At 37.6% G+C, this 15,898-nt stretch overlaps 1 protein-coding gene across 1 annotated transcript in view; it reads right to left on the bottom strand.

Moving 5' to 3' along the window:
* Window positions 1-223: 223 nt before the first annotated feature.
* LAMB3 (laminin subunit beta 3) overlaps window positions 224-15,898 on the bottom strand; it is a 123,142-nt gene continuing 107,467 nt past the window's right edge. Inside the window, exons 21-23 of the mRNA XM_053706691.1 lie at window positions 11,835-12,011; window positions 10,766-10,919; window positions 224-799 (exon numbers count right to left, since the gene is read on the bottom strand). Of these exons, the coding sequence (XP_053562666.1) occupies window positions 663-799; window positions 10,766-10,919; window positions 11,835-12,011 (468 nt within the window). The 3' untranslated portion in view covers window positions 224-662. The remainder of the gene's footprint in view (window positions 800-10,765; window positions 10,920-11,834; window positions 12,012-15,898) is intronic.

The following is a 15,898-nucleotide window of genomic DNA, read 5'->3' on the forward strand; positions in this document are numbered from 1 at the left end:
GCAGCCATTTCAAAGTGGCCAGAAACAATATTAATTCTTAAAATAACTTGTTTATCATTCCTGGTGCATGACATAGAAAGGGTATAGGCGGCTATTTGCAGCTTAATCTAAGGTAAGACTTTAAGATAACTAAGGTGTAGACTGTGTCTTTAGTTAAAAGCTGGTAACTTCAATTTTGGAGCCTAGGAAGTGCAATTGGTCCTTAAGGCCTGAATGCTGGTGATAAGAAGAACTATATTGGAAGACAGTAACCCACCTTACAAGGATAAAAAAAACATGTTTTCTCAACACAATAACATTCATGTTATAAAAAAAGTAATACATTATAAAACATCCTCATATAGATGCAACAAATAAATAAATAACTTGTTTTTTGTTGAATATCATGGTCGACTACCTAGTTAAAGAAGCATGAATACAATTGTGTTTTTTCTTGAACACTGCATGGGTTTGCATCCATTTCTTAGTTGTAGAAGTATCCTATATTTACCATGAGGCAATATGGAATAAAACTAATTTCCAGACAGAGGGAATTGCTACGGTAATCACATGACGTCATAAAGATATTCGCTCACAGCATGTTGACCATGGAAGTAAATAAAGTAATGTCTTGCCAGGCACTTATTACAGATAAGTCGAGGTATAAAAGTTTTGGAGCTGTCTTATTTGCAGGTTGCGTAGTACAAAGCCTTTTCACTGATATAATCTCGGATGCTTCTGACTTCATCTTCCAAACCCATCAGTTGAGTAACTTTTATCGTCAGTGATTCCCTGCCCTCTTGCAGCTCACTCTCAATTTCTAAAAGGAACAAATATGTGATTAAAGAAACAGAAATTGATTTAAAAAAAACAAACTACTTTACCAGCAATGGAGATAATTTGTTGGAAAGTGGTGAAGCAAACAATACACACAATATTTTAAGGGATAGTAAAGTCAAAATTAACCCCTTAAGGACCAGGCATTTCAGACAAAAACTCCCCAAAAGACCAGAGCATTTTTAGCATTTTTGCCATCACTATATTTAAACAGAAATAGAGCCTTTTTTATATTTACCTATCAAAATTATAAATATTTTGTTTTAGTGGACAACCCAAAGTATTGATCTGGGCCCATTTTGGTATATTTCATGTCACCATTTTACCGCCAAATGTGATCAAATAAAAAAATTGTTAACTTTTTCACAATTTTAGGTTTCTCACTGAAATTATTTACAAACAACTTGTGCAATCATGGTACAAATAGTTGTAAATGCTTTGCTGGGATCCCCTTTGTTCAGAAATAGCAGAAATATATGGCTTTGCATTGCTTTTTGGTAATTAGAAGGCTGCTAAATGCCGCTGCACACCACACTTGTAATATTCCCATTAGTGAAGGGGTTAATTAGGTAGCTTGTAGGGTTAATTTAAGCTTTAGTGTAGAGAGCAGTCTCCCAACTGACACATTCCACCCCCTGATCCATCGCTGACCCCTCTAAAACAGCTCTCTCCCCACCCCAGCTCCCAAAAGTCACCCCCATCCTAAAGGGCCAGTCAACACAGTAGATTTGCATAATAAACAAATGCAAGATAACAAGACAATACAATAGCATTTACTCTGAATTTCAAATAAATAGTACATTTTTTTCAAAGTTATGTATATTTCCACTACCCCTGTACCATGTGATAGCAATCAGCCAATCACAAATGCATATACCTACAGTCAATTCTTGCACATGCTCAGTAGGAGCTGGTGACTTAAAATGTGTAAATATAAAAGAATGTGCACATTTTTTTTAATGGAAGTAAATTGGAAAGTTGTTTAAAATTACATGCTGTATCTGAATTATGAAAATTTAATTTGACCTGAGTGTCCCTTTAAGTACTTGGAGAAAGTCTGCAAGTGTAAAATATTTTATATATAAATATATATATATATTTTATTTATTTTTTCTGCAGGTTAGTATCCCCCCCTTACCTCCCAACCTCCCTGACCCCCCCCCCCCAAACAGCTCTCTAATCCTCCCCCTCTACTTAGTAGCCACCATGTTAGTTACTGGCAGCTGTCTGCCAGTACCTATTTTGCTATAATTTTTGGCTTTTTTAAAATATATTTTATATAAATACCCTTGTTTCCGTAGTGTAGCTGCCCCCCCTCATTTCCATACCCCCCACCCTCTTCCAGGTCACTTTCCCAACTATTATCTTGCTCTCCCTCCTTCCCATGCACTAAATTACTTTCCGTAGCGTAACGGTCCCACCCGCTCCAGCCCCTCTCATACTCCCTCCCGCCTCCTACAGCGATGGGCCGCCCACCTGCCTCCCTGATATCCCTCCCACGCCACCAACGATCAGCACCATCTTTGGCCGATGCAGAGAGGGCCACAGAGTGGGCCTTTTCTGCATCAGTTGCTTAGCAAAGGGTATTGCACAATCACTCAAGGCTACTCAATGTCGAGGCATTGCTGCAATACCCTAAAAGAGTCTGGAAGCAATCATGATCGCTTCCAGCGCTTGAAACCCCAGAGGACATGCCAGGAAATGTCTTTGGTCGTTAACAATGGTTTTTTGTAGGACGTGTCTGGCACGTCTTCAGTCCTTAAGGGGTTAAACTCACAAAACTATAAGGAATTCTCTGTTTTTTCAAGGGCTTTTTCACACATCTTCCTGGAAGCAAATAATATTGGATAAACAAAAGGTAATAGATGATGACTATTTGAATTGGTATTGATGGCTGCCTAATATATTTGATGTAGTTTTTTATTTAAAAGGACATGGGAGTCTAAATTGAATCTTTCTTGAATCAGATAGATTGTACAGTTTTAAAAAAGTTTCCAATTTACTTCTTTTATCATATTGCCTTTTTTAAGAGTATGAACACGTCTTTAGCACTATATATATAATATTGTTACAAACATTGCTGCAAATATTGCTGCTATATAGTGATTGAGACACATGCATGCTCCTGAGCATACTTCATTATGCTCTCATGGAATGTAGATAATTTCAATAAAGAATACCAAGAAATTTGATAATAGAAGTAAATGTGTAACTTCATTAAGATTTTATCTATCTGAATTATGAAAATTCCACTTTGACATCCATGTAACTTTACCCTTAGAGGCCTATTTATCAAATGTCTGTGAGACCTGATCAGGTCCGACAGACCTCGCTGAATGTGGAGAGCAATACGCTCTCCGCATTCAGCATTGCACCAGCAGCTCTTGTGAGCTGCTGGTGCAACACCGCCCCCTGCAGATTCGCGGCCAATCGGCCGCCAGCAGGGAGGTGTCAATCAAACCGATCGTACTCAATCGGGTTGAATCGTGGTGATCTCTGTCCTCCTCATCAGAGCAGGCAGACAGGTTATGGAGCAGCGGTCTTTAGACCGCTGCTCCATAACTTGCATTTCTGTTGAGTCTGAAGACTCGCCAGAAACACGGTCCCTCATTCGGAGCTTGATAAATGGGCCTCCATATATCAATTCATAACAATTGTGAATTTAAAAGGGACTTGAAACCCAAATATATTTATTTCATGATTCAAATAGAGTAAACAATTGTAAACAACATTCCAATTTAGTTCTATTATCAAATTTGCTTCATTGTCTTGGCATCCTTTGCGGCAGCAGTAGCAATGCACTACTGGGAGCTTGAACATATTGAGTCAGCCAGTTAGCAGCTAACTCCCAGTAGTTAATTGCTGCTCCTGAGCCTACCTAAGTATGGTTTCAACAAAGGATCCCAAGAGAATGAAGCACATTTGATAACAGAAGTCAATTGGAAAGTTTTTTTAAATTACATGTGAAATAAATTGCTCTTGGCCATTTAATAACTGCATACCTGAACACTAAAAAAAACACCCAAGAAATGTCATTCAAAACAGGTCAAACTTATTACAAAAATCTAAAAAAAACTTTCTGCAAGTGCTGCACATGTTTATAGAAACGATAAATTCCTAGTTTAATAGAACAGAAAAAACTATAGCTCAAATTCCAAATTTCTAAAATGTTTAGTCATGGCTGGTTGATATGTTATCTTATAGCAAAACAGAAATATCTTGTAATTACAAGGTGTTTACTGTCTCTTTATTTTACCTCATATAAAAAGAGAACAGCATCCACAGTAGAGTACCGTACAGGTCTATACAATGTCATCTTTGAGAAACCATTTGCGAAACGCGTTAGTGGGCACTCAGCTGAACTGTAAGTTTGCACATTTTTTAACTGATTGTCAATAAAACTTATATTTTTACTATTTTACCTCCTTGTATGGACTAGTATTCTGTAACTGTACGGTACTCTACTGCGGATGAGGTTCTATTTTTATGTATGCCAGATGTTTTTCTGGGTAAGGCGAGCTTGCTTGTCAGTCTTGGGTGGAACTGACAGAGTTCAATACCGCGGATAACTGTGAGAAACCTACTACTAGAACACTTCTTTAAAAGGTATGCAATTTACCATTCTTTGAATTATATATGTCTATTTATTTTGCCATAGACACATTTCTCCACAGTAAGTTTCCTATGCTGTGACATTTGTGACCACCAATACCTTTATCTCCCAAAGTTCTAGATTCAGCGGTGTGCTGATGAAATAGCTGTATGTGGTTTTTTTACGAGCAAAGTTGAAAAACGTATTAAACGCTACGATATATAGAATTTATTAAAGAAAGGATATCAGGTAGCTTTTCAACCTCCTCATTTTTCTATTGTGTATTTCAAAGGTGCCATAATATGGCTGCTCCCCTGACCATGTTTTCATGGAGAGTTGTGAGTTACACATGCTTTAGGGAGGATTATAAATTAAATAATGCAGCTTTAGAGCATTATTCATGTTCCTCTCTGCACATCTCCCCAACTGTCCCTATTTGAGAGGGACAGTCCCTAATTCTGTGCTCTTTCCCACTGTCACTCAGCTGAGACAGCCATATATCTAGATTTTCAGAATTTCCCTTAGTCTCGTCCACATTTTGCCAAGGCATACCCACAGACCATGCAGATACACCTAGTGAGAAACCATATGATCCAGCCCACTGCATCACCCTCAACCCCCCTCTTGGCATGTCCCCATCTACAAAACGGCAACACCTCTACCTCCTGAAACCCCTTATACCTAGTCACAAATGTTGGGAGGTATCCACACTGAAGCATGTGTAACTTATAGCTGTCTATGAAACCATGGCTGAGAGGGCAACACTAATTCTAAATGTATTACATCAAAGTTTCAGATAATAACTGCTACCAACTGTTTCTGTAACAAGAAAACAATTTAAACAGTTTCCTTAGGTTTGGACAGACAGGATATCCCAATGAATATTGAATATCCTGTTTCTATCTCCTCTTCTTTTCTTTCTATTTAACAAGAAGATCTAAGTCTAACAAAATAAAGGCACTTTTTTTTACAAGAGTTGACAGCCTCTTATTCTTTGGCAGAATGAGCCCATGACTATCTCAGAAGTAACATATTGCTAAGGATGTATCAGCTAATTGGACAAAAATATGTGGGTGGCCGGATGAATAATGTAATATGCCTTTCAATATGCTGAAATAGTAAGCATCTAGACAGAAACCTGGAACCAAATATCAGTATTTTAGTCATTTCTGCTAATTTTGGAAATAATCTAATTATTTAAAGCAAAAATAAGATTTGAAACAATTTACCACACAGTTGAATTTTAAAGGAACATTCTAATTAAAAAATGATATGATCTAAATTGATTGTGTTATTTCTGAATTACTAAACCTAGATAACTATCACCTAGATTACGAGTTTTGCGCTAGGAGGGGTGCAGTGCTAACGAGCAGTTTATGCTCACCGCTCACCTACAGACAGCGCTGGTATTACGTTTTTTTTTTTTAAAACCTGGCGTTAGCCGCAAAAAAGTGAGCGAAGAGCAAAATTTAGCTCCACACCTCACCTCAATACCAGCGCTGCTTACGTTAGCGGTGAGTTGCTAAAACGTGCTCGGGCACGATTTCCCCATAGGAATCAATGGGGGAGAGCCGGCTGAAATAAAGTCTAACACCTGCAAAAAAGCAGCGTTCAGCTTCTAACACAGCCCCATTGATTCCTATGGGGAAATACATTTTATGTCTACACCTAACACCCTAACATGAACCCAGAGTCTAAACACCCCTAATCTTACACTTATTAACCCCTAATCTGCCGCCCCCGACATCGCTGACACCTACATTATTTTATTAACCCCTAATCTGCCGCTCCGGACACCACTGCCACCTACATTATACTTATTAACCCCTAATCTGATGCCCCCAACATCGCCGAACCCTACATTATATTTATTAACCCCTAATCTGCCGTCCCCAACGTCGCCACCACTATAATAAACATATTAACCCCTAAACCTAAGTCTACCCCTAACCCTAACACCCCCTAACTTAAATATAATTTAAATAAATCTAAATAAAATTACTACAATTAACTAAATTATTCCTATTTAAAACTAAATACTTACCTATAAAATAAACCCTAAGCTAGCTACAATATAACTAATAGTTACATTGTAGCTAGCTTAGGGTTTATTTTTATTTTACAGGCAACTTTGTATTTATTTTTACTAGGTACAATAGTTATTAAATAGTTATTAACTATTTAATAACTTCCTAGTTAAAATAAATACAAAAGTACCTGTAAAATAAAACCTAACCTAAGTTACAATTACACCTAACACTACACTATAATTAAATAAATTAACTAAACTAAATACAATTAATTACAATTAAATAAAATTGTCTAAAGTACGAAACCCCCCCCCCACTAAATTACAGACAATAATAAAATAATTACAAGATTTTTAAACTAATTACACCTACTCTAATCCCCCTAACAAAATAAAAAAGCCCCCCAAAATAAAAAAATATCGCCGAACCCTACATTATATTTATTAACCCCTAATCTGTCGCCCCCAACGTCGCCACCACTATAATAAACATATTAACCCCTAAACCTAAGTCTACCCCTAACCCTAACACCCCCTAACTTAAATATAATTTAAATAAATCTAAATAAAATTACTACAATTAACTAAATTATTCCTATTTAAAACTAAATACTTACCTATAAAATAAACCCTAAGCTAGCTACAATATAACTAATAGTTACATTGTAGCTAGCTTAGGGTTTATTTTTATTTTACAGGCAACTTTGTATTTATTTTTACTAGGTACAATAGTTATTAAATAGTTATTAACTATTTAATAACTTCCTAGCTAAAATAAATACAAAAGTACCTGTAAAATAAAACTTAACCTAAGTTACAATTACACCTAACACTATACTATAATTAAATAAATTAACTAAACTAAATACAATTAATTTCAATTAAATAAAATTATCTAAAGTACGGAAAAAAAACACTAAATTACAGAAAATAATACAATAATTACAAGATTTTTAAACTAATTACACCTACTCTAATCCCCCTAACAAAATAAAAAAGCCCCCCAAAATAAAAAAAGGCCTACCCTACACTAAATTACCAATAGCCCTTAAAAGGGCCTTTTGTGGGGCATTACTCCAAAGTAATCAGCTCTTTTACTTGTAAAAAAAAATTACAAATACCCCCCAACATTAAAACCTACCACCCACACAACCAACCCTACTCTAAAACCCACCCAATCCCCCCTTAAAAAAAACCTAACACTAACCAACTGAAGATCACCCTACCGTGAGACGTCTTCATCCAAATGGTCAGAAGTGGTCCTCCAGATGGGCAGAAGTCTTCATCCAACCGGGCAGAAGAGGTCCTCTAGACGGGTAGAAGTCTTCATCCAGACGGCATCTTCTATCTTCATCCATCCGGTGCGGAGCGGGTCCATCTTCAAGACATCCAACACGGAGCATCCTCTTCTGACAACGGCCGATGACTGAATGAAGGTTCCTTTAAGTGACGTCATCCAAGATGGCGTCCCTTCAATTCCGATTGGCTGATAGAATTCTATCAGCCAATCAGAATTAAGGAAGTTCAATCCTATTGGCTGATCCAATCAGTCAATAGGATTGAGCTCGCATTCTATTGGCTGATTGGATCAGCCAATAGGATTGAAGTTCAATCCTATTGGCTGATCCAATCAGCCAATAGGATTTTTCCTACCTTGATTCTATCAGCCAATCGGAATTGAAGGGATGCCATCTTGGATGACGTCACTTAAAGGAACCTTCATTCAGTCGTCGGCCGTCGTCAGAAGAGGATGCTCCGTGTCAGATATCTTGAAGATGGACCCGCTCCGCGCCGGGTGGATGAAGATAGAAGATGCCGTCTGGATGAAGACTTCTGCCCGTCTGGAGGACCTCTTCTGCCTGGTTGGATGAAGACTTCTGCCCGTCTGGAGGACAACTTATGCCCGGTTGGGTGAAGACGTCTCACGGTAGGGTGATCTTCAGGGGGTTAGTCTTAGGTTTTTTTAAGGGGGGATTGGGTGGGTTTTAGAGTAGGGTTGGTTGTGTGGGGGGTGGGTTTTAATGTTGGGTGGGTATTTGTAATTTTTTTTTACAGGTAATAGAGCTGATTACTTTGGGGCAATGCCCAGCAAAAGGCCCTTTTAAGGGCTATTGGTAATTTAGTGTAGGGTAGGGCTTTTTTTTATTTTGGGGGGCTTTTTTATTTTGTTAGGGGGATTAGAGTAGGTGTAATTAGTTTAAAAATCTTGTAATTATTTTATTATTGTCTGTAATTTAGTGGGGGGGGTTTCGTACTTTAGACAATTTTATTTAATTGTAATTAATTGTATTTAGTTTAGTTAATTTATTTAATTATAGTGTAGTGTTAGGTGTAATTGTAACTTAGGTTAGGTTTTATTTTACAGGTACTTTTGTATTTATTTTAACTAGGAAGTTATTAAATAGTTAATAACTATTTAATAACTATTGTACCTAGTTAAAATAAATACAAAGTTGCCTGTAAAATAAAAATAAACCCTAAGCTAGCTACAATGTAACTATTAGTTATATTGTAGCTAGTTTAGGGTTTATTTTATAGGTAAGTATTTAGTTTTAAATAGAAATTATTTAGATAATAATAGTAATTTTATTTAGATAAAATTAAATTATATTTAAGTTAGGGGGTGTTTGGGTTAGGGTTAGACTTAGGTTTAGGGGTTAATAACTTTATTATAGTGGCGGCGACGTTGGGGGCGGCAGATTAGGGGTTAATAAATGTAGGTAGGTGGCAGCGATGTTAGGGACGGCAGATTAGAGGTTAATAATATTTAACTAATGTTTGCGATGCGGGAGTGCGGCGGTTTAGGGGTTAATATATTTATTTAGTGGTGGTGATGTCCGGTTCGGCAGATTAGGGGTTAAAATATTTATTTTAGTGTTTGCAATGTGGGGGGCCTCGGTTTAGGGGTTAATAGGTAGTTTATGGGTGTTAGTGTACTTTTTAGCACTTTAGTTAAGAATTTTATGCTACGGCGTTGTAGTGTAAAAGTCTTAACTACTGACTTTAAAATGCGGTACCAGGCTTGACAGGAGAGGGTCTACCGCTCACTTTTTGTCAGACTCGTAATACCGGCACTATGCAAGTCCCATTGAAAATATAGGATACACAATTGACGTAAGTGGATTTGCGGTATTTCTGAGTCTGGCCAAAAAAGTGAGCGGTGAGCCTGTTATTTCAAGACTCGTAATACCAGCGGACGTTAAAAAGCAGCGTTGGGACCTCTTAACGCTGCTTTTTAACCCTAACGCACAACTCGTAATCTAGCCGTATGTATTTAACCCTGCAAAGGGTTCAACATAGCTAAAGTCCAATTTAGGATCTTAAAGGGATATCAAAATTCAATGTTTTTCTTTCATGATTCAGATAAGCAACTTTCTAATTTACTATTAATATAAATTTTTCTTTGTTCTCTTGCTATCTTTTTTTTTTTAAAGCAGGAATGTAATGCTTAGGAGCCTGCTCATTTTTGGTTCAGAACCCTGGATAGCGCTTGTTTGTTGGTGGCTACATTTAGCAAACCAATAAACAAGCATAACCCAGGTTCAGAACCAAAAATGGGCAGGCTCATAAGCTTTACATTCCTGCTTTTTAAATAAAGATAGCAAAAGAACAAAGAAAAATTGATAATAGGAGTAAATTTGAAAGTTGTTTTAAATTGCATGCTCTATCTGAACCATTATATAAAAAATTTGGATTTAGTATCCCTTTAAAGTCTTGCAGCACCAAGCAGGACCTGGTCATTCCGCCAATTAGAGACTATAGTAACAACAGCTGTGTCATGCTTTTATCTTTAGTAATAACCCCATGCTGCTACAATAGAAATATTGATTCCTTGATTTGTCAACCCCTGTATAAGTGTATCATACTGTAAAGATCAGCAAAACATTGCTTATGTTGAAAGGGACAGTAAAATCAAAATAACATTTTCAGGATTCAGATAGAGCATGCGATTTTAAACATCTTTCCAATTTACTTCTATTATCTATTTTAGCATACCTAGGTAGGCTCAGGAGCAGCAATGTATTACTGGGAACTAACTGGTGATTGGTGGCTGCACATATGCCTCCTGTCAACCAATGCATTCAGCTAGGTCCTAGTAGCGCATTGCTGCTTCTTCAACAAATGATACAAAGAGAATTAAACAATGTTGAAGCTAGAAGTTAATTGAAATGTTGTTTAAAATTGTATGTTCTATCTAAATCATGAAATAAAAATTGTCTTTCATGTCCCTTTAACACAGATCTACAACGTTTATGTGAGTTAATCTTAAAGTAGATCTTTAAGCAACTCATTTCAGCTCAATCAGTAGAAACCTACAGATCACTTACCTCGCATCTTGTTCATCATTCCCATGGACTCCTGGAATAGTTTTTCTGCTTCTCTCTGGATGCTGAAAACTCTCTCTCCCTGAGCACCCAGGTTAGAAGTCTGACCTAGGCGGGACTTCAGTATGGCATACTTGGCCTTCACAGATTCAAGACCCTTTATAAAGAACAAAACACAGCTCATTTTTGCAGTATGCTGTATATTTATATATTAACCCAAAACTCAAAATTGTGTTAAAAATCTGTGTGTATAAAATGTGTGCATGCGTTTATGTTTTTTATATAATAGTAATAAACAGATTAGCAGCGACAATGAACTTTCTATGCTTTTAAAAACTGATGTGCAAGTACAGATACATTTAGCTATATATAGTTCTACTTAAACGCATATTAAGGGTTTAAAAAGTTAGGCATGTTTAACTAATACTCATTTTCCTATTAAGGGCTCCATTTTTCAAGCTGTGAGTCTGCAACCACAAGTTATGAAGCAGTGGTCATAAGATCCCAACCTCTCCACACATCCAGGATGATTGACAAGCCCTGCTGTCACCCAATTGGTTATGTGAGAAGGGGGAGGGGCTTGCTTGTCCTATGTGTGAAAGACCACTTCAGTGCTTATTTCCAAGTTGCACAGTTTGCCCTTTGGCCTACACCCAATCAAATGCTGTACTGCCTCCCCCTTAACTGAAACAGGTGCATGCTCCCGCTGCTCTGATATAGAGGCACATGCCCTTTAAGGTTTATAGGGCAGTTAGAGGTATAGCATCTGATTGGCTGTACCACACATTTTTGCAAAGTTAAATAAATCCTTAGACTAGGTACAGATGGTGCTGCTTACAAATGAGCACTAGGTAAGTTATTAAACAGCTGCTTCCTGCTATCTTTTTAAAATCAAGCAGCCTTTCACACATAATAGGAAAACAAGTATTATTTAAATGTGAACATTTACGGTTCTCCTTTTACAACCACATTTGCATTTAACAGTTAGGCGCCCTTAGGAGTCCATATGTTACTTTGAAGGCTTAATCCAAAGACCATTGAAATATCTTTTATTCATTAATACGAGTAGTACCTGCTGTGCATCCATAGCCTTCCCGTTAGCTTCCATTGCTACCTGCTGAGCTTGTTCGGCCTGTCGTCGGCTTTCAGCAGTTTTCGTACGCAAATTCTCCACTTGCTGATTGAAGGACTGAAGTTCATTGCTGAGATCTGTCAGCCCTCGCTCAGCTGGATTAAGTACCTGACGGATCTGTGTGTATAACAAGGAAATATTTCAAAATAATGATGCTAAATGGCTCTATACAGTATTCCGCTAAGCCAGCAAGATATCAGATGAGCTATTTTAACTTGTAATATATTAAGAAAATGACCAACCCCCTGCTCAACCCTCCAACTAAATGACCTAAACAGTACAATAGAATGAAGTGAATGCTATAAGTAGAAGGTAATGAAACACTGTGTACCATTATCAGTTAGTTTAAATTTTCTGTTCAAAGTTGCTTCTTTCAATCTATGGCACAATTTTCAAATCAAATTAACTTTTTGCAATAGTTTTGTATAACCCAAAAAGAATCAAACTTTGTCCAAAACTAGTGCCACAATGCATAGTAAATACAAGGCCGGATTGGCCTACCAAAATACCAGGAGATTTCCCAGTGGGCTGCAGCAGTTTAAAGGGGTGGTCAATAGATGTAGTTGGGTTGTAGAGTGCCTTTCTAACAACAATCTAGCACTTTTGTAATACAAACTAATATAATTTAATTCTGGAAAAAAAACATTTTTGGTGGAGTATCTTAGTAGTTCCCTTTGAGAAAAATGGGGCATGTGCATTTTACTGACTGAACGTAAAATAGGGCTGGTCTCCAAATTTTCTAGGGCTGCTTTTTATTCCCAGTCAGGCCCTGAGTAAATAACAAAATGAATGGCACATGCTTTGTACATTACTTTACAAAAGTTTTCAATCCAAAATACCTCCTGCCTCAATGTGAATATAAACATTTATGTTTGACAATTGAACCAACCATGGTTAGATCAAATTATACACCTTATGCATGTATCCATACAGTTAAAAACTTAGTTACCCTATTAAACAGCAGAGGAGGTGTCCATTTACTGGGCAAACACTCTCATAAAATAGGAATTCTCCAAAGGACATTGTCTACCCTATAGATATTGGTTCCACAAAGGCTAGCAAACCTAACAGCAAACACCATTTGATGTACTTTGTTCAAAGGACCCACAAGGCTAAGTGAATAAATGGGTGGAGATAAGGAATGAAAGCCAATCATGAGATAAGGTGAAACTCAAACATATACATAAAAAGTGACTACCATGAATTAAATGAAGTCAAGCTCATTTTATCCATTTAATTTATCCTTCATCTTAAGATAATTAAAAACAAATACCAATTTTTCATTCATCATTCACACTATCCAAAATAATATGTCATATATTTCTCTTGACTGTTAGCCAGCCTATTACTGCCCAGTTCTGCTTGGATCCAAAAGAAGACTTTTTATGAGTGTTTTGCAATGATACGAAAAGAATCTGGCAGTGTTCTGTTAAAAAATAATCAGATTATTTTCATCAAGAGGAATGCCAAAAATAGGGACAAATATTTATATGATACCTGGACATATTTTGACTTAAAGGGAAATGACACCCAAAAGATGCTGCATAGCTGTAAAAAAACAAAATAGAAAATTTTACCTGAATAATCTTCATGTAAAAAAAGAGAATATTTTATCAGCAGCAGCCACATGCCATTGTACAGGGACTTAAAGCAGTCAATCAGGGTGCTAGTCTGATACAGTATATGGCATGTGTTATTTTTCTCCTTTTTTTAATTAAGTTTACCATGAAATCTCACAAGATTTCAGTGAAATGTCATGTGATCACATTAAAGCAAAGTGTGACATCAGCACTGATGAAGCTGATTGGTTGCTATTGTTTTTTCAACATGCAGCTGACAGTAGGTGAAGGATATCATTTCACAGAGCACTTACTATTGTAAACTGAATACATTTTGAGGTAACCTATCTTCCTTTTTTAACCCCTTAATGACCACAGCACTTTTCCATTTTCTGTCCGTTTGGGACCAAGGCTATTTTTACATTTTTGCGGTGTTTGTGTTTAGCTGTAATTTTCTTCTTACTCATTTACTGTACCCACGCATATTATATACCGTTTTTCTCGCCATTAAATGGACTTTCTAAAGATACCATTATTTTCATCATATCATATAATTTACTATAAAAAAAATGAAAAAAACACACTTTTTCTAACTTTGACCCCAAAATCTGTTACATATCTAAAACCACCAAAAAACACCCATGCTAAATAGTTTCTAAATTTTGTCCTGAGTTTAGAAATACCCAATGTTTACATGTTCTTTGCTTTTTTTGCAAGTTATAGGGCCATAAATACAAGTAGCACTTTGCTATTTCCAAACCATTTTTTTCCAAAATTAGCGCTAGTTACATTATAACACTAATATCTTTCAGGAATCCCTGAATATCCCTTGACATGTGTATATTTTTTTTTAGTAGACATCCCAAAGTATTGATCTAGGCCAATTTTGGTATATTTAATACCACCATTTCACCGCCAAATGTGATTAAATACAAAAAATCGTTCACTTTTTCACAAATTTTTTCACAAACTTTCGGTTTCTCACTGAAATTATTTACAAACAACTTGTGCAATTATGGCATAAATGGTTGTAAATTCTTCTCTGGGATCCCCTTTGTTCAGAAATAGCAGACATATATGGCTTTGGCGTTGCTTTTTGGTAATTAGAAGGCCGCTAAATGCCACTGCGCACCACAAGTGTATTATGCCTAGCAGTTAATTAAGGGGTTAATTAGGGAGCTTTTAGGGAGCTTGTAGGGTTAATTTTAGCTTTAGTGTAGTGTAGTAGACAACCCCAAGTATTGATCTAGGCACATTTTGGTATATTTCATGGTACCATTTAACCGCCAAATGCGATCAAATTAAAAAAAACGTAAAATTTTTCACAATTTTAGGTTTCTCACTGAAATCATTTACAAACAGCTTGTGCAATTATGGTACAAATGGTTGTAAATGCTTGTCTGGGATCCCCTTTGTTCAGAAATAGCAGACATATATGACTTTGGCGTTGCTTTCTGGTAATTAGAAGGCCACTAAATCCTGCTGCGCCTCACACGTGTATTATGGCTAGCAGTGAAGGGGTTAATTAGGGAGTTTGTAGGGAGCTTGCAGGGTTAATTTTAGCTTTAGTGTAGAGATCAGCCTCCCATCTGACACATCCCACCCCCTGATCCCTCCCAAACAGCTCCCTTCCCTCCCCCACCCCACAATTGTCCCCGCCATCTTAAGTACTGGCAGAAAGTCTGCCAGTACTAAAATAAAAGGGTTTTTTAAAAAAAATAAAAAAATTTTTTAGCATATTTACATATGCTACTGTGTAGGATCCCCCCCTTAGCCCCCAACCTCCCTGATCCCCCCCAAAACCCCTCTCTAACCCTCCCCTCTGCCTTATTGGGGGCCATCTTGGGTACTGGCAGCTGTCTGCCAGTACCCAGTTTGCAATAAAAAGTGCTTTTTTGTTTGTTTGTTTTTTTCTGTAGTGTAGCTTCCCCCCCCCACCCCCACACAGACAAACCCCCACCACCTTGCTGATCGTTTTTTATTTTTTACATTTTTTCCACCTTTTTTTTTTTCAACATTTTCTGTAGTGTAGCGGTTCCCACCCGCTCCCTCCCCGTGCACGCGCCCGCCCCCACCTTCCCGTGCACGCGCGCGCGCCCAGCCACCCCCGCCCACGATCCCGCCCCCCTTCACATAACCAAGGCCATCGATGGCCGCCACCCGCCTCCCGGTCCGGCTCCCACCCACCAACAAAGTAAGCCACCGATCTCCGGTGCAGAGAGGGCCACAGAGTGGCTCTCTCTGCACCGGATGGCTTAAAAAGGTTATTGCAGGATGCCTCCATATCGAGGCATCACTGCAATAACCGGAAAGCATCTGGAAGCGAGCAGGATCGCTTCCAGCTGCTTTCCACACTGAGGACGTGCAGGGTACGTTCTCAGGCGTTAACTGCCTTTTTTCTGAGGACGTACCCTGCACGTCCTCAGTCGTTAAGGGGTTAAATAT

Source organism: Bombina bombina, chromosome 3 (assembly GCF_027579735.1).
Source record: "Bombina bombina isolate aBomBom1 chromosome 3, aBomBom1.pri, whole genome shotgun sequence".
NCBI lineage: Eukaryota > Metazoa > Chordata > Amphibia > Anura > Bombinatoridae > Bombina > Bombina bombina.